This window comes from Carcharhinus amblyrhynchos, chromosome 10 (genome assembly GCF_965287045.1).
Source record: "Carcharhinus amblyrhynchos chromosome 10, sCarAmb.v2.hapA, whole genome shotgun sequence".
NCBI classification, from domain to species: Eukaryota; Metazoa; Chordata; class Chondrichthyes; order Carcharhiniformes; family Carcharhinidae; genus Carcharhinus; species Carcharhinus amblyrhynchos.
This window is the reverse complement of record NC_137333.1, coordinates 92,646,349-92,666,644: the sequence shown is the minus strand read 5'-3', so window position 1 is coordinate 92,666,644 and position 20,296 is coordinate 92,646,349. Positions and strand designations below refer to the sequence as shown.

General features: G+C 45.1%; 1 protein-coding gene across 2 annotated transcripts in view; it reads right to left on the bottom strand.

Moving 5' to 3' along the window:
- The window catches only part of gabrg3 (gamma-aminobutyric acid type A receptor subunit gamma3), a 604,889-nt gene that overhangs the window by 360,076 nt on the left and 224,517 nt on the right, over positions 1-20,296 (bottom strand). For both annotated transcript variants that reach the window (XM_080197967.1, XM_080197966.1), the window contains exon 5: positions 15,555-15,637. In XM_080197967.1, the coding sequence (XP_080054093.1) occupies positions 15,555-15,637 (83 nt within the window). The remainder of the gene's footprint in view (positions 1-15,554; positions 15,638-20,296) is intronic.

The following is a 20,296-nucleotide window of genomic DNA, read 5'->3' as shown; positions in this document are numbered from 1 at the left end:
TCACGGGATCCAGGGTGAGGGAGCCAAATGGGTCCAAAATTCTGGATGGGTAAACGTGGTGGTAAAAAGGGAAGTGCCAGTAAAGTTTGTTCGTTCAGAAGGAACTCTTCAAAATGCAGCTAATGAAAATACAACAAAGCTTACTCCAACTTATGAATCAAAGAAAGGGTTTAATAAAGAAACATCACTACTCCAAACTTGGGGCCTCACCCTGGGCCACTCCAAGCTCCCCACAATTCTACTTAGTTCCTTATTTATAGTGAATCAGTTGTCAGCTGACTATTACATCATTTTATAATTGGTTCCATGGTTTACTGGATCAGCTGACCCTTACATCTTGTTCCATTGGTCACATTACATCCAATGCAACGTTGCCATTGGTTATATTCAAACAAAGTTGGGTGAGCAGCCCATTCAGTCAATTTAAATGCATGCAAATACATTTAAAAGGCCATCACGCCCATTTCAGGTGCCGTCCCGATCATGGCCATTTTCGGGCTTTGATAAAGGGGGAACCTGTGCGGAGGCAGGCACGGATCTTGTACTTGCCTCACGCTCAACTTTACCAAATTTTCAGGCCTGAAAATGGACACAACGCGATGGTAAAATTGGGCCCTATGACTCTGTCTCATGGTTGAAGACTATTCTGCACCTGAGCAGTGTCAGAGCTGTGACGAAGGGTCATCTAGACACGAAACGTTGCCTTTATTATCTCTCCACAGATGCTGTCAGGCCTGCTGAGATTTTCCAACATTTTCTGATTTTGTTGTACAAAAGCAGGTTGTGTAAAGGCAGTTCCTGAAGTTGGGAGACTGGATAAATGAATAATATGCCCAAGAGGAAGAAAATTATAAACAGAAAGAAAGATGGGACCCATTACAGAAATAAGTTTAATGTAATGAAAGGGACTTCACAGAAGAGCAATAAAATAAAATATGACCCCGAACCGCACAGGAGGTATTAGGTCAGATGACAAAATGTCTACCTAAAGAGATAGGATTTAAAGACTGTCTCAGAATAGGGAATGTATTTTACACAGAGGGTGGTAGGGGCCTGGAATGCACTGCCAAGCAAGGTGGTAGAGGTGGACATGCTGGGATCGTTTAAGACTTATCTGGATGGCCACATGGACAGACTGGGAATGGAGGGATACAAACGAATGGTCTAGTTGGAAGCATGAGTGGTGCAGGCTTGGAGGGCCGAAGGGCCTGTTTCCTGTGCTGTATTGTTCTTTGTTCTTTGTATGAGGAGAATGTGCAGACACGACACAGTGACCCAAGCCGGGAATCGAACGTGGGTCCCTGGCGCTGTGAGGCAGCAGTGCTAACCACCCTGCACTACAGCCAACCACTATGCCACCACGCTGTCCACATCCAGTGCTGGATGTGGGACAAAAGGGTGATCCTCCCAAAAAAATTTGAAGTTTTGAAATTGTGTGAGAACTGGAGTAAATCATGCTGTTTTTTTTCAGTGGGAATTCTAAAATGAATCTCTCACACTCTGTGCACTGCAGAATGCACCAGTGTGAATTGCATGAAAAATCAATGGGCAGGGCCTATCGCCACTGAAGAGCATAGTGCTGGGTGGGCCACTGTGCAGGTGTCAATCTGTCAGCGCTAAGATCAGGTTATGCGCAGTGGCTCCGCATTGTCGGCCTCCTGGTCTCTGACCAACTCGATCATTGGCCAGCCCCACGACCCCCGCAACGCTGCCCTTCACTCCCCATTTCTCAATCATTGCCACACCGCTGCCCCCCCACCCCCCAAGCTTGTCTGGGCCCAGCCCTGAACACTTCCACCGCTCCCACCACTCCCATCACTGCCCCACCGCCCCCCCCAACAGCCCCGATCTCCCATTCAAAACCCCTAACTGCTCCCTCCTCCTCCCGGCAGGCTGAACCCTGCCCCCTACCCTGATGGGCAGCCCCGATTGCCGGCCTCCCTCTCTCTGCTTACAATCTGTACGCAGAATGTCAGTAGGACCCCACCCCCATCCCAACCATTCATTCCCAAAGGCCTGACCCAATCAGGCTATGCCCCCATTAGGCCCCACCCCTTTGTCACTGCTCTATATCCAATGGGCAGTGCCAAAATGCCTCCTGAGTATTGGCACTTTGCCCTTAGCGCAGTGCTAGAGGGGCCAGGCTGGCAATGCCAGGATGCCAATGCCAGGGGACACACACCAACACCCAACCCTCTGGGGGGTCTCAGTTGTCCCCCTTCACTCCAGCCACCAGCTCCCTGAAACTGGAGAGCTACTGTGAACCCCGCTGGAGTAAAACATTTCTGGCGGTGGGAGATGGGGGGTTAGGGGGAGAGGCTTGCGGACCCAGAGTCTTCAGTCCCGGGCTGGCTAATTATATCTGAGTTAGACTTGCATGTTCCTTTGCAAGCCTAATGCCATTCAGCGCCTACTTCTGGATCAGAACACTCGGGGCTGGATGCCCACTGTGGATCACGTGAATCTGGCCCTACTGAAATCTCCTGGATGGAAGAATCACCCCCAAAACCGTTTGATTATTTATCAGTAATGGAAGAGTCAAGAGAGGTGGTGATATGGTAGAACTTGGTGTTGTCAGCAAACACGTGAAAACCCATGCTGCATTCTTGGACAAAGATACCAAGAGATAGTAGGTAGGTGAGAAGTGACCAAGGATGGATGCTTGAGGGATATCAGCATAAACGTGTGGGAGCAGGGAGCGAGGCCTTTGCGGGTAATTCTCTGTCTATTTAGATTGGTAAGAATGGAACCACATTAGTGTATTGGATGACAATGGAGCGACTCTAGAGGAAGATTGTGTCCTCAGCCATGTCAAAGGCTGCAGACATGATGGGGAGATTGAGGAGGAAAAGCTTACCTTTTTCACAGTCATATAGGATGTCACTTGTGACTTCATTAAGAGTCTATGGAGAGGCAGTGGCACAGTGGTATTGTCACGGAATTAGTAAACTAGATACTCAAGGTAAAGATCTGGGGATCCGGGTCTGATTCCCACCACGGCAGATGGTGAAGTTTGAATTCAATAACAAATCTGGAATTAAAAGTCCAATGAGGACCTTGAAACCATTGTCGATTTTTAGAAAAAACCCATCCGGTTCACTTATCTCCTTTTGAAAAGGAAATCTGCAGCCTTTACCTGGTCTGGCCTACATATGAATCCAGAGACACAGCAACTGCCCTCCTAACTGCCCTATGAACTGGGCAGTTAGGGATGGGAGACAAACACTGTTCCACATCCTATGAAACAATTAAAAAAAACTTTCCCTACTGTGGCAATGACGGAAACCTGATTTAGAGGACTTCAAACGTGGAGTTCCTGCAAAGATTAAAATGAATTAAGACAATAACAAAAAGTAGGACAAGAAAGAGAAGTTGGAGATGGGCAGTAGTCTGCAAACACAGTGGGAACTGAACAAGACATTGGGAAAAGCAAAGAGGGAGGAACCTGGCAAGAATAACATCATGAAAGACCCTTTCTGTACAGTAGTATTTATCAAGTTCTTTTTTCCAAGGTGATAGAAACCACCATCATTACACATGCTGGCTCTATCTTACCACAGCTGACTGCAGTTAGTATGTCCCCTGCATGCTTTGCTGATGACACAATGTTCTTTTTATGCCTCGCTAATCCCAGTTGGGCTGTCGTCACTGCGTGAAGCTACAACCCCCTACAGAATATAATGCTGCTGTTTTAGGATGTATTTTTATATTAGGAAACACTGCCAGTCCTTGGGGACAGAGGGAGAGAGCAGCAAGGAGGGTGAAATGCTGCAAAAATGCATCTTTATTTGCCAGCTTTGTCCACAAACTATTTTATTGGGTTTATTTTTGTTAATTTAGAAGACTAATCACTTGAGATGTTTCCGAACCAATGATAATGAACAATAATATTAAAGGAGCTAATTACATTAAAGGATGAAATTTAACAGTATTTAAAAATTGAGCACAATATTATTGGGCTGCTTCCTCTTATTTGGGATCCAACTGTACAACATTAAGGTAGAACCCCATAATTTCAGCATATCAGCAATTGCTCATGTCTTTTAGAATCTATTCGATCATCTATATATCATTATGCTTTACATAATGGCTGGGATTTTAATGGTTGCCCCACCCATTAATGGGCAATAGCTCCCTCTTCAGGCTGCCTGGTGAATTAAGCCTCGCCCAGTGCCTGCAGCAGCTAGAAACAGTCGAGCCCATATTTTCAATGTCTAAATCCATAAGATTGAGAGTGAAAACTCACCCAAAACAATGGATCGCTCCCATTTTCACACTAGCTGGACACTTAGAATCATTCTCATAAAATTCTGCCCAATATGTTTAAGGGGTTAACTCTATCTTTCAGAGGGCTTTGTTTTCCACCTTCAGTTGTTTTTTAAAGTTGCTGATGCATTCCAAAGAACCATTCTGCACTACCAGCTTACTCGCACCTTGGCTAAGCCACTATTGCTGAAATTCTCCTCTTGCCCACTGTGGCAATTATAGCAGGTGGGACAGAAAATTAGGCAGACTATTTAAAAGTCCGTTGAGCTCAGACAGTCTTGGGGTGCGCATGGCCAGAGAATCCTGCCACTTTTAAAAAGTTGTTCTTGGGACTTGAACTTGAATAACAGGGCCAACATTTATTGCCCATTCCAAATGCCTTTGGGAAGGGCGTGGTGAGCCATCCCCTTGAGTCATCTGGTGTACCCCATGGTGCTGTTGCAATTCCGCACCAGTGAAGGAATGGCGATATATTTCCAACTCAGGATGGTGAGAGGCTTGGAGGTGAACCTGCAGGGCGGCGGTCTTCCCACGTGCCTACTGGCCTTGTCCTTCTAGGTGGTAGAGGATCTGGGTTTGGAAGGTGTTGTTGAAGGTGACTTGGTGAGTTGCTGCAGTGCATCTGGTAGATGGCACACACCAACTACCACTGCCACTGTCCTTTGCTGGTGGAGGAAGTGAATGTTTAAGATGGTGAATGGGATGCCAACCAAACAGCTGCTTTGCCCTGGGTAGTGTTGAGCTTCTTCAATGCCTTGTAGATGATGGATGGATGCCTTGTAGGGAATCAGGATATGAGTTGCCTGTCATCAAATTTACAACTTCTGACCTGCTCTTGTAGCCCCAGTATTTATCTGGTGGATCCAGTTAAATTTCTCATTAATGGTATCCCTCAGGATGTTGGTAGTGGAGGACTCAGGAATAGTAATGTCAATGAGTGGCAAAAGCAAGTGGTTGGATTTTCTCTTTGTGAAGATTGTCGTCTTCTGTAACATAAGTGTTAGCAGCCCAAGCCTGAATGTTGTAGAGGTCTTCATGCATGCAGACTGCTTCGGTATTTGTGGAGTTGTGAATGGTGCTGAACATTGTACAATTGTCAGTGAGCATTTCCACTTCTAACTGTATCATTGTGTGTCTAACTGGCAAACTATTGGGCTTACCAATCTGATCCACTCTATTCCTGTACCTTACTGCATGTGGCCCCTGGAGCTGGAAAACTAAGCATTGTTTCCTTCACTTTCTCAGAAATCTGAAATCTATGACTAACATATCAATATCCTGGGGGGTAAATTTGCAAAAGCGATGCAGGAAGGTTTAAACTGATTCGGAGGGGGGGAGGGATAGTGAGGAAAGGGGGTGAAAGTGAGGGGGGCATAGTTGGGGAATGCAAGGCACGGCATAGTGGGGGTGGGGCGGAGCAGGGTTTGAAATGCGTGTACTTTAATGCGAGGAGTATTCGCAATAAAGTGGATGAACTTGCAGCGTGGATCAGTACCTGGGACTTTGATGTTGTGGCCATTTCTGAGACATGGATAGAGCAGGGTCAGGAATGGATGTTGCAGGTTCCGGGGTACAAATGCTTTAGTCGGAGTAGAGAAGAAGGTAGAAGGGGGGGTGGGGTAGCATTGCTAGTCAAGGACTGTATCACAGTGTCGGAGAGAAAGTTTGATGAGGACTTGTCAGTTGAGGTAGTATGGGCGGAGATTAGAAATAGGAGAAGAGAGGTCACCCTGTTGGGAGTCTTTTATAGACCTCCTAAAAGTTCTAGAGAGGTTGAGGAAAGGATTGCGGAGACAATCCTGGTTAGGAGTGAAAGTAATAGGGTAATTGTTATGGGGGACTTTAACTTTACGAATATTGATTGGAGTTGCTATAGTTCTAGCTCGCTAGAGGGGTCAGTGTTTGTACAAAGCGTGCAGGAAGGTTTTTTGTCTCAGTATGTAGACAGGCCAACTAGAGGTGAGGCTATATTGGATTTGGTGCTGGGAAATGAGCCAGACCAGGTGCTAGACTTGGAAGTTGGTGTGCATTTTGGTGATAGTGACCACAATTCGGTTACGTTCACCTTAGTGATGGGAAGAGATAGGCATGAACCTCGGGTCAGCAATTTTAGCTGGGGTAAGGGCGATTATGAGGCTATCAGGAGTGAATTAGGAAGCATGGATTGGATTAGGGGATTACAGGGACTGGGAACGTCTGAAATGTGGAGTTTTTTCAAGGAGCAGCTACTGCGAGTCCTTGATAGGTATGTCCCTGTCAGGCATGGTGGATTTGGTAGATCTAGGGAACCGTGGTGCACTAAAAGAGTTGAGTCGATGGTTAAAAAGAAAAAGGAGGCTTATGTTCGGATGAGATTGGAGGGCTCAGATAGTGCACTAGAAAGCTTTAGATTGGCTAGGAGGGAGTTGAAGAGTGAGTTGAGAAGGGCTAAAAGAGGACATGAGAAGACTTTGGCTGATAGGATTCTCCTTAATCCTAAGGCGTTCTATAGGTATGTCAAGAACAGAAGGTTGGTCAGGGCAAGATTAGGGCCAGTTACAGACAGCAGGGGGAAGTTGTGTGTGGAACCGGAGGAGATTGGAGAAGTATTGAACCAATATTTCTCTTCGGTGTTCACGCAGGGGGACATGAATATAGCTGAGGAGGACATTGGGTTGCAGGGGTGTAAAATAGACAGTATTACGGTTGATAAAGGGGATGTGCTGGAAATTCTTGAGGGGCTGAAAATAGATAAGTCCCCTGGTCCGGATGGGATCTACCCTAGGATTCTCTGGGAGGCTAGAGAGGTGATTGCAGAGCCTCTGGCTCAGATCTTCAGGTCGTCATTGGTCTCTGGTGTAGTCCCGGAGGATTGGAGGATAGCGAATGTTGTCCCATTGTTTAAGAAGGGGAACAGAGACTTTGCCGGGAATTATAGACCGGTGAGTCTTACTTCTGTTGTGGGCAAGGTTTTAGAAAAAATTATTAGGGATAGGATTTATAGTTATTTGGAGTGTAATGAATTGATTAGAAATAGTCAGCATGGTTTTGTAGCGGGTAGGTCGTGCCTTACTAACCTTATTGAGTTTTTTGAGAAGGTGACCAAAGAGGTGGATGGGGGCAAGGCAGTTGACGTGGTATACATGGATTTTAGTAAGGCGTTCGATAAGGTTCACCATGGTAGGCTTCTGCAGAAAATGCAGATGTATGGGATTGTGGGTAATCTAGGAAGTTGGATCAGGAATTGGCTATCAGATAGGAGACAGAGGGTGGTGGTGGATGGTAAATATTCATCATGGAGTACAGTTACGAGTGGTGTGCCTCAGGGATCTGTTTTGGGGCCACTGTTGTTTGTAATTTTTATTAATGATCTGGATGAGGGTATAGTTGGGTGGATTAGTAAATTTGCTGATGACACCAAAGTTGGAGGTGTGGTAGATTGTGAGGAAGGGTGTCATAGTCTGCAGGGAGACTTAGATAGGTTGCAGAGCTGGGCCGAGAGGTGGCGGATGGAATTTAATGCGGAGAAGTGTGAGGTAATTCACTTTGGTAGGAGCAACAGATGTGTCGAGTATAGGGCTAACGGGAGGACTTTGAATAGTGTGGATGAACAGAGGGATCTAGGTGTGTGTGTACATAGATCCCTGAAAGTTGGGAATCAAGTAGATAAGGTTGTTAAGAAGGCGTACGGTGTCTTGGCGTTTATTGGTAGGGGGATTGAATTTAGGAGTCGCAGTGTAATGTTGCAACTGTACACTACTCTAGTGCGGCCGCACTTGGAGTACTGTGTGCAGTTCTGGTCCCCGCATTACAAGAAGGATGTGGAGGCGTTGGAGAGGGTGCAGAGGAGGTTTACTAGGATGTTGCCTGGTATGGTGGGGAGGTCCTATGAGGAGAGACTGAGGGATTTAGGGTTGTTTTCGTTGGAAAGAAGGCGGCTAAGAGGGGATCTTATTGAAACATATAAGATGATTAGAGGTTTAGATAGGGTGGATAGTGATAGCCTTTTTCCTCGGATGGAGAAAGCTAGCACGAGGGGGCATGGCTTTAAATTAAGGGGGGGTAGCTACAGGACGGATGTCAGGGGTAGGTTCTTTACCCAGCGGGTGGTGAGGGATTGGAATGCCCTGCCTGCTGCAGTTGTAAATGCGTCTAGTTTGGGGGCGTTTAAGAGATCTCTGGATAGGTTTATGGACGAAAAGGGATTGGTATAGGCTAGTGGGTCATTGTTTTTGTAACTGGTCGGCGCAACATCGTGGGCCGAAGGGCCTGTTCTGCGCTGTAATGTTCTATGTTCTATGTTCTATGTTCTAACATAGAATCAATAGATAGGGTTATAGAGGTTTACAGCATGGAAACAGGCCCTTCGGCCTTGTCCATGCCGCCCTTTTGTTTTGCGACTAAGTTAGGCCCAAATGCCTGTTTTGATGATATCGCGCTATGCCCATCTTACCCATGTAACTGTTTAAATGTTTTTTTAAAGACAAAATTGAACCCACCTCTACTACTACATCTGGCAACTCATTCCAGATGTTCACCACCCTCTGTGTGAAAAAATTGTTCCTCTGGACCCTTCGATATCTCTCCTCTCTCACCTTAAACCTATGCCCTCTATTTTGGACTCCCCTATCTTTGGGAAAAGATATTGACTATCAGCCTTACCAATGCCCTTCATTATTTTATAGACCTCTATAAGATCACCCTAAACCTCCAACTCTCCAGGGAAAATGTCTCAGTCTATCCAGCCTCCCCTTCTAACTCAAATCATCAAATACCAGTAGCAAGCTAGTAAATCTCTTCTGCACTCTTTCTAGTTTAATAACATCCTTTCTATAATCGGGTGACTAGAACTGTACACAATATTCCAAGTGTGGCCTTACCAATGTCATGTACAACTTCAACGAGATGTCCCAACTCCTGTATTCAATGTTCTGACTAATGAAACCAAGTATGCCGAATGCCTCCTTCACCATTCTGTCCTCCTGTGACTCCACTTCCAAGAAGCTATGAACCTGTATCCCTAAATCTGTTTGTTCTAAAACTCTCCCTAATGCCCTACCATTAACTGAATAAGTCCTCCCCGGTTCAATCTACCAAATGCATCACCTCGCATTGACCTAAATTAAACTCCATCTGCCATTCGTCAGCCCACTGGCCCAATTGTTTGAGAACCCGCTACAATTCTCAAAAACCTTCTTCACAGTCCACTATGCCACCAATCTTGGCATCATCTGCAAACTTACTAACCATGCCTCCTAAATTCTCATCCAAATCATTAATGTAAATAACAAATAATAGTGGATCCAGCACTGATCCCTGAGGCACACCACTGGTCACAGGCCTCCAGTTTGAAAAACAACCCTTTACATTCACCTTGTGGTTTCTGTCAAGAAGCCAATTTTGTATCCAATTAGTGACCTCACCCTGGATCCTGTGAGATTTAACCTCATGTAACAACCTACCATGTGGCGCCTTGTCAAAGGCCTTGTTAAAGTCTATGTAGACATCAACTGCACCATCCTCATCTACCTTCTTGGTTACCCTTCAAAAAACTCAATCACATTTATGAGACATGATTTTCCACTCACAAAGCCATGCTGATTGTCCCTAATCACTCCCTGCCTCTCTAAATGTCTGGATATATCTCTCAGAATACCTTCTAACAATTTACCCACTGCAGACATTAGGTTTCCCTGCCTGTAGCTTTTCTCTGCAGCCCTTCTTAAACAAAGGCACAACATCTGCCACCCTCCAATCTTCAAGCACCTCCTCTGTGGCCATCGATGATTCAAATATCTCTGCTAGGGGACCCTAGCAATTTCCTCCCTAGCCTCCCACAATGTTTTAGGATACACTTCTTCAGGTCCCAGGGATTTATCTGCCTTGATGCTGTTTTATCTACAGCAGGGATGGTCCATTCCAAACAGGTAACCCAGAAGCTTTTACTGTGCAGTCCAGCAAGATGGCGTGGGAGGGGGGTAACCTCCTTTGAGATAGAGGCTTCCCCGTGCCCATTGGACGAATCCCTCCTTCAAAGATTATAATGCCCTTTGTGATATACGTATGTTAGGGATTTGGGATGCGTACTGCCTGTATAAGAGTGCGGGTCATGTGACCCCTGAGGTGGGGTTAGCTTCTCCCGGAATGGGACCTGGTTAAGCAGACTAGGATCTGACTGTGGGACAACGTAATAAAGCCTTCCCAATGTTTAGGTTAAAAGACCTACTTTATGGTTCTTCTTGCACCAGACTTCGATAAGTAGATATATAGTACCCTTTAACCACCCCACTTCCCTTATCCCCTTCACTCGAGCCTGCCAGACAGGCCCTGGACTTACAGGAGGTTAGGGAGCCAGATGAAGGTATTTCAGGAATTCTATTATCCTAGCAGCATCCTATAATGGAACCAGATGCTGCTGGAAGCACAGTGTTGCTGGCCTATCAGATGGGGGTGGAAGTCTCGATCATGGACAATTAATGCCCCACCGACAGTAAAATGGCTATGGGCCTTTTTTTTGTGAACAGGTACCCGACTGACTTTTCAGTCAGGTTGGTTGGGAACACAACACCTTGTCAAATCAACTCCTTTATTTCAAACAATAAATACTAATTTCCGAAGCATGTAGATCCATACACGTGCTTTCAGGGTATGAGAGACATCTGGAGACAATGGGTATTGTGAGGCAGAGTAGGGTCGAGGTTGGAGATCAGTGGAATGGTGGAGCAGGCTCAAGGGGTTGAAAGGCAAACTCCTGCTCTTGTGTTCTTCTGGACACTCATTGGGAACCTTGTAAATGGGGATACCATCTAAATTTTAGTTCAGAATCTAAAAGATAATGGAGTAGCAGTTGGAAGCAGCTTGGCCTACATGTGACTCCAGAGCCACAGCAATTTGGTTCACTCTCAAGTGCCCTGGGGAAACCAGGGATGGGCAATAAATGCTGGCTAGCCAGCAACGCCCATATCCCACACATGAATAAAAAAACTTTCCCAATGTCACCTATAATATCTTGCAAAGAGTGGTGAGAAACAAGTAGCATAACTAAATAACACAATTTCTTAACTATTTATTTAACTGGCAGCACGGTGGCACAGTTGTTAAGTGGATTGGCCATGCTAAATTGCCCCTAGTGTCAAGGGGACCAGCTAGGGTAAATGCATGGGGTTATGGGGTTAGGGCCTGGGTGAGTTTGTGATCAGTGCAGACTTGATGGTCTGAATGGCCTCCTTCTGTACTGTAGGATCCTAGGATTTTACAATTTGCCATGACTGTAACACTACATTCGGCACCCTTTCCTTCTCCACTAGGTACTCTACGAACGGTATACTTTGTCTGTAGCGCACGCAAGAAGCAATACTTATCACTGTACCCCAATGTGTGTAGCAATAATAAATTAAATCAAATCAAAATCATTTAGAGAGCAATAAAGATGGGAATGAGTCTGGAGACTGGAGTCGAAACAATGTCTCAGAAATGCCTCATTCAGCCCCAGGATTTGACCGTTTCAGATTGATTGGGTCACAGGACCCCCTTGCCCTTTAAAAGGGGCCCGCAAGCACACCATTTATCCATTGTGACACCAGTTCCAAATTACATTCTCTTTTAGCTCCCAGTGCTGCCTTCCATCCATCCTTCTGTGTTTGCCAACCTCTACCGCATGCAAAACCAGACAGATGGTGTGATGAAAGAGGGCCAGAGCTGTGACATTTGTTTTACATAATTGGATAATTATCTGAGGAGAAAGGACTTGCAGGGCCACTGGGAAAAGGTAGGAGACTGGGACTAGTTTAGTTGCCAGCGTGCGGAGGGGAGGGTTCGAATGGCCTTCTTCTGTGCTGTGACTGTTTGATGATTCTAAAAGCCACAGACGTGAAACACTTTTGAGGTTTACTTCGAAGAAAATGTCTAAAAATGAATGAAGTCAGTGAAACTGCCCTTGGCAGGAATTTTTTTGTTGTGAAATTCATCTCTCCGCAATTCCAAGGACTATCAGTCTCCACGGAAAGGGATTTCAGAGGAATAGGTTAAGCAATGATCAGCCAAGACCTGGGCATTGCCTGCTTGCTCCTGCGCTCAATGTTGCTCATACAAAGGAAACCGAGAATCCAAAGTCTGGCAGGTGGTAAGCCTGCAAGGCTGCAGTGTCCTTTGAATTACTGAAACACACGCTGAGGATGTCTGTGGTCTCCACGAGAGATACTAACAACACAACAGGGCCACTTAAACTGCAACGCTGTCCGACCCAATCTAGAGTAACAACAAGCCACGCAGTGGTTTTCACACTCTTCCAATTTAACATTTCAAAAGAACCCTCAGGGAAGAAGATGAAACCCCAGGCACCTCAACCAACCCCCCCCGCTCCAATGTCCCTCCCCCCCCCATGCTTTGAATCAAGTACAGTATTGAGAGAGATACCTTCCTCTCTCTGGCATCTTGTTTCAAGGATCCCAGAAAATCCCTGGGCGTCATTTCTAGGACAATTGCCAATTCCAGTCACATTACTTTGCATGTGTTTTCCTAAATTATTAACTCTGTTCATTAGACCGTGCCTCACATCGAAGGCATTCACAACTCATCGACAAATTTACGATACTGTTTTAAAATAAGTCGAGACAAGTCATTTCATATTCACAGTGTTGGGGGACCAACTCATTTGCAGTTGCACATCGCTGATTAACAAAAGCATTCATACCACTGTCTTTCACGACCTTGGTGCTATAAACAGATTAAACATTTGTGGAGAGTTGTTATAAGTCAGAAAGGAGCAAAGACATCTCTATGTCGTTAGCTTCCTTGAACATCAAGTACAAAGAACAAGCAAAGAACACAGAACGATATAGCACAGGAAACAGGCCCTCCAAGCCTGTGCTGCTCATTGGTCCAACTAGACCATTCTTCTGTATCCCTCCATTCCCAGTCTGCTCATGTGACTATCCAGATAAGCCTTAAACAATCCCAGTGTGCCCGCCTCCACCACCCTGCTTGGCAGTCATTCCAGGCCCCCACCACCCTCTGTGTAAAATACGCCCCTCTGATATCTGAGTTAAACCTCGTCCCCCTCACCTTGAACCTGTGACCCCTCGTGTTTGTCGCCTCTGACCTGGGAAAAAGCTTCCCACTGTTCGCCCTATCCACATCCCTCATAATTTTATACACCACCATTAGGCCTCCCCTCATTCTCTGTCTTTCCAGGGGGAACAACCACAGTTTACCCCATCGCTCCTCATAGCTAAGAACCACCATACCAGGTAACATCCTGGTAAACCTTCTCTGCACTCTCTCCAAAGCCTCCACGTCCTTCTGGTAGTGCGGCGACCAGAACTGGACGCAGTATTCCAAATGTGGCCTAACCAACGTTCTATACAGCTGTAACATCAAGTAGGACAAGAACTCTTCAAAAATTATCAATTACATCACTCCTACTGTTCTAAATAATTTTGTCAAAATGGCACTTAAATTCTGTTCATAGACATGGGGCATGGAGAGAGTGGATAGTCAGAAGCTTTTTCCCAGGGTGGAAGAGTCAATTACTAGGGGTCATAGGTTTAAGGTGCAAGGAGCAAAGTTTAAAGGGGATGTACAAGGCAAGTTTTTTGCACAGGGGGTGATGGGTACCTGGAACTCGCTGCCGAGGGAGCTGGTGGAAGCAGATATGACAGTGAGTTTTATGGGGCGTCTGGACAAATACATGAAAAGGATAGGAATTGAGGGATATGGTCCCCAGAAAGTTAGGGGGTTTTATTTCAGTTGGGCAGCATGGTCGGTGTAGGCTTGGAGGGCCAAAGGGCCTGTTCCTGTGCTGTCATTTTCTTCGTTCTATGTTCACATTTCTCTTCCTCCCCCCCCCCCCCCCCCCCCACACACACACACACACACACACAACAAGACCTTATTTCTATCTGTTTGTAATTTCTGGCTGCGAAAATAACATTTCAAAACACTTCCACCCTGGCTGGTCCAGTTGGTTGTGAGGGGGTCTGATGTGTGGAGTTCCTTTGGGTGTTATACACAACAACATTGCAAACATTTTTCCATTGTTATTCCTGACAGGATGTGAACCACATTTATTGATGATCTCAATGGTAACAGTGATTGGCAGAAAGGTACATTTTCCCAATGATGGGGAACCCAAGCAATTGTCAACTCATAGTCTTCCTTCACTTCCCTACACATATCTGCAGATTGAAGGCAGGTATCACCCTTAAAGAATTGGCCACAGGGACCACTAGTCAGCCATATAAGGCCGAGAAGTAGTTAAATAATTGATTTGATCAAATCAAAACTTCGGTTAGGCTGCATTTGGAATATTGCATAAAGTTCTGGTGGTCACACTACCAGAAGGATGTGGAAACTTTGGAGAGAATGCAAGGAAGGTTTGCCAGGTGTTGCCTAGTCTGGATGGTGTTGGCTTTGAGTAGAGATTGAATAAACTAGAGTTGCTTTCGCTGGAAAGATGGAGGCTGAGGGGAGACCAGATAGAGGTCTACAAAATTATAAGGGGCACAGACAAGGTGGATAGTCAGAAGCTTTTTCCCAGGGTGGAAAGCTCAACTACAAGAGGGTCATGTTTAAGAGATGGTAAGTTAAGGGGAAACGTGTGGGGAGATTTTTCACACAGAAGATGGTGGTGCCTGGAATGCACTCACCACTCTCAGAGGCTTTTTCCCAGGGTGGAAGTGTCAATTACAAGGGGACACAGGTTCAAGGTGAGAAGGGGAATGTTTAAGGGAGATGTGCAGGGGAAGTTTTTCACGCAGAGAGTGGTGAGTACCTGGAATGCGCTGGCAGACGAGGTGGTGGAAGCAGGCGCATTAACAACATTTAAGGGGCATCTGGATGGGTACATGAATAGGGAGGGAATAGAGGGATATGGGCCGAGAAGGTTTTTTTTGTTTAGCTTGGGCATCATGATTGGCACCTGCTTGGAGGGCAAAAGGGCTTGTTCTGATGCTATACTTTTCTTTTTTCTTTGTTCAATCTCGGATATAAAATCCAATTGTAACCACACTCATTCGAGACCAGCATGTAAAAAAAGGATGAGATTAATTTATCAAAGTTTCTCTCAAATCACCTACTAAAGAATGTGAGAGCGAGGAAGTTATCATTCACGACAATTTTCCCTCAAAACTTCTCTGATTACACATCAGGCTGCTAACTGGGAACCACTCTGTGCTATAATGCACTGAAACACCAACACAATTCCAAGGCCTCCAACAAACAAGTAACTATGCTGCCTAAAACAAAGATCATTTAACGGGCAATTAGATTTCTGTCAGACGTTAGCTATGTTTGACTGAGACAATACTTACAGCTGGAGAAGATGAGGGGACAGGAGTGTTCATCCATTGGAAAGTTCTGGAGCTGCAGTTGGCACTCCGCAATTATTGTAAGCCTGCAGAAAGTAATGGCTTATTAATATCACTTTACACTTTAGAAATCTGGCACTTGTTACAGCTTTGTTACAGAGTGGTAAATGGAAGTGCAGATGTCAATGACATTATCTCAGTTCCCCAGCTGAGTCATGGGAGAAATTGGTCACAGATAATAGTGAAGAAATTCCTAAACTGCCAAATGGAATCTAATCAGATGTTTTTTATATATATGTGGTAAGAAGCAACTAATAACAAATAACAGAACACAAGAGCAAGGGTCAAGTGACTCATCTAATCTATCCTCTTCAGCAGAGGTTCAAGGATGAGATGCCTTTCCTCGGAGGAAAATATTGAAGTTAAACCTTTTGTCAGAAACAAATTTTTTGACAAGTTCTTGAAGCTTGTATAGACTTCCCCTTTGGACGTTTTGTAGCAGTACCTTTTTTTTGTTGATGACTGACACAGTTTAAAAAGATTTGTTCACCTTTCATTGCATAATGTCCCAGGTTTCCCAAACTAAGTCCTCTTTTTCATTATGTTTCTAAGGGGACATTCATGAATGGGCAGAATTTTCCACTGGCCTGCAGTGTGTTTCCCAGCCAAGGTGGGGGGCTATCTCACCAATGGCACGCTGGTGAGATCTCCCGACCCCTACCAATGTCTGTGGCATTTCGCATGGCTTGCCCATCCTGCTCCTGGACATCGTCCACAGGGTTCACTTTTGGCGGGATCAGAAGACACCACCAGCTGGAACACTCGTACACTTCCACCCTCCAGCTTTGAATTCTTGGCAATGGTTCGGCATTTATATTGTTGGATGGGATGAGATGGACTCATAGTAGTATCGTAAAAAATAGGAGCTGGAAGGAGGCCGTTCAGCCCAACAAGCCAGCTCCAGCAATTAATAAATTCATGGCTAGATTGATTGTGACCTTAACTCCACTTTCCTGCCTGTTATCCATAATCTTTGACTCCTTTGTCAATCAAAAATCTTACTCAATCTTGAATATATTCAATGGCCCAGCCTGCACTGTTCTCTGTGGGAGAATTCCAAAGACACTCTGAGGGGCAAAATCCCAGCTCCACTTTGTCTTAAATGGGAGACCTCTTCTTTCTAAACTGCACCCCTTTTGTTCTGTGATCCCACGCATGGGGAAACTTCACCCCAGCATCCACCCTGGCAAAACCCCTCAAAACCGTATCTTTCACTGCACAAGAATATACAGTTTGCTTAGTCAGATAGAATCTGTGAACTTTCTGGTTGTTCATGCCAGCGGGATGTTCTGGTACTGATGACACATGCCTCCGCTGCAGGTTTCCCAGGGATTCCAGTAATGGGAGATCCATTGATTGGATTCCTGCCAATTGACTGGTTACCCACCCGGAGAAATGTACAGTGGGGAAATCAGAAGATGCTCCCCCCCATCCCCAGGCACCTTTCACTGATATCTGATGCCAATCTGAAACATTTGGCATGAATTTCTGACTTCCTTGTGGCATGTTATGGGCAGCAGGGTGGCACAGTGGTTAGCACTGTAATTGGGATGAGAAAATCCCACCGACATGAACACCCGAAAAGTTTCGGCCATAATGCACTTGAGTGAGCCTTGTAATGGAGAAAACTACACACTTGATATATTCCTTTTAATATTTCATGTGAAGGTTAATTTCAAGAAAGCTAAAGAATGACCAGCGTTGTCAAGTGGTGATATATCAACATGTGGAGATGCCAGTGTTGGACTGGGGTGGACAAGATGAGAGGTCACACGACACCAGGTTATAGTCCAAGAGGTTTATTTGAAATCACAAACTTTCGGAGCACTGCTCCTTCGACTTCACCTGACACAAGAGCGGCACTCCAAAAGCTGGTGCCATGTCAAGTGTGGCCAATTACATTTGAAGAATATAAAGTCTCAATACATTCTTTTGAAAACCTGCATTGTGGCAGCTTTCAATCTTCTCTGTTCTAAAGACGGCATCAATCAATCTGTCTTTGTAGATAGCTTTTTGATTGAATCAAAGCAGCTGTATGAATCTTCTTTGGTAATGCACTTCGAGTGAAAAAGCAAAATATATCACAAGGTATTTCAATAAAAAGCCAACACTGATTATTTCAACTTTTTGTAGTGCTCCACTGGGGCCCTTGTGTAATTGTGGGCATCTTTCCTTCAAACGCATTGTTTAAGTTTAGGTATTAGCGTTACAAGTAGTTAACACCGCAATGAAGTTACTGTGAAAATCCACTATGTTTCAGTGCCTGTTCGGTACACTGAGGGAAAATTTAGCATGACCAATGCACCTAAGCAGCACGCCGTTTGGACTGTAGGAGGAAACCAGAGCACCCAGAGGAAACCCACACAGACATGGGGAGAATGTGCAAACTCTGCACAGACAGTGACCTAAGCTGGGAATCAAACCTGGGTCCCTGGCACTGTGAGGCCGCAGTGCTAACCACTGTGCCACCATGCTGCCCATTGGGTTTTACAGATGAACATACGAATTAGGAGCGGGGGTAAACCCCTCGAGCCTGCTCCGCCATTGAGTATGGCAACAAAGGATCCGATTGTGACTTCAACCCCACATTCTCATGGAAACTCAACAATGCCAATCTTGTTCCTATAAGAAACAATGGCCTAGTAGTATTATCACTAGACTATTAATCCAGAAACTCAACAAATGTTCTGGGGAAGCGGGTTCGAATCCTGCCACAGCAGATGGTGGAATTTGAATTCAAGAAAAAATATCTGGAATTAAGAATCGACTGATGACAATGAAACCATGGTCAATTGTTGAAAAAACACATCTGGTTCACTAATGTCCTTTAGGGAAGGAAATCTGCTGTCCTTATCTGGTCTGGCTTACACGTGACTCCAGAGCCACTGCAATGTGGTTGACTCTCAACTGCCCTCTGAAATGGATGAGCGAGACACTCAGTTTCAAAGGCAGCTAAGGATGGGCAATAAATGTTAGCCAGCCAGTGGCGCCCATGTCCCAGGAATGAACTTCAAAAATGTTTTCGGAATCTAGGTGATTCCTCATTAATGTCACAACTGGAATACAATTAGACACCAGTTAAATATTATAATTAACATGGGCATTAGAAGGAAAGGGGGAGATGTTCAGATTACAGGGCTCAAAAGATCCCTGGGATTTAGGGATTGAAATAATAACAGGAATTTACAGAGACGAACAAGCTTTTCACTGGAGTAAGAAGGTTAAAGAGACCTAATCAGAATCGATAAAACATTGACGGTTTTGGTTCACATAAATGAGAAAGAATGTTTAGTCAGGATTTTTAGTAGAGAGAGGAAGTCCTTTAGAAACGGCAGGCTGATCTGGATTCCTGACCAATTCCCAGAATTTTCGAACGCATTTAATTATGTGGGCTGTTCCTTATCAAAGTCCTGCATGCAACACTCCTGACCTGGCTAGCTCCATTGCAGAGATAGGTATCTCCTATTCTTCCCCAATTTATCATGGAGAGGGATCACATTTTCATGAGTCATGGTTTATAGACACTCAAAGCAGCTGTGATCCCCTATGTTCATGAGGGGACCTTTTAAACATAAATTCAGAAGTTCCCCACATGTCCCCTGTGCCAAGTTATGCCCTTCCACCAACCACCCCCATGTCCTGTGTCCCCTCATGCTCCCATGCCAAGCTCTGGCTCATTCCATACCCATTGAATCAATGAACACCATAGTGCATAGCTGATATGTAAAACAAATGCTTTGAAAAAATGTAATCCATTGATATCTTGCTTCCATTCTTGACAAAAGTTTGTATTACAAGCTAATAAAAGTATTGACCATCTGGGCCCTTTCAAAGAAGTTTCAAAAAACACAAACTGTCAAAAGTACTTATCTTTTGTCAGCAAGCATTTTAAAATTGACCACAGAGATCAGAAAGCCTGAGCTGTACATCAAATAATGGTTCCTCTGGGGAGCAGCTATTGCAATATTCCAATAGTTGCCGGGGCTCTAAGCCAAAACATATATAATGAGGATCAGCTGAGAGTCTAGACAGCTATTGCAACAAAAGATCGTACGTGCCTCCCTCCCCATTTCTTCCCAATTTGGCTAGCTGAATTCCAGCCCACACGCAGTCTCCAGCATTGAAGATCCCGCCCTTGCAGGGACTTCCTCCAGAGGCTCTGGCAGAAGGTGGCTGGGGGGCTGTGGGAGGGAGGGGGGAGCTGGTTGTGGTTGGCGGGGAGGTAAGGAAAGAGTTGATGGTAGCATGTTATTGGGCTTGAGTCCCAGAAAAATGCTCTGGAGACATGATCTCAAATCCCATGATTACAGATTGGGGAAGTTTAATTGTAATTGGTTAATAGATCTGGAATAAAATACTAGTATCAACAGTAATCTTCGATATACCTGATTGCCATTAAAACCCAAATGGCTCACTGATGCTCTTCAGGGAAGGAAATCTGTCATCTAACCTGGTCTCTCCAACATGTGACTTCTGGCCTCATCATAGGATTCCTAATAGTACAGAAGAAGGCTTTTTGGCCCATCGCATCTGCATCAACTCTCTAACAGAGTATTTTACCCAGGCCCACCTTATCCCTGTAACTACAAATATGTATCCCACTGCCACCCTCCAACCTACACATCCCTGAGCACTAAGGGGCAATTTAGCATGGTCAATTCACCTAACCCTGAAAGTTGGGAATC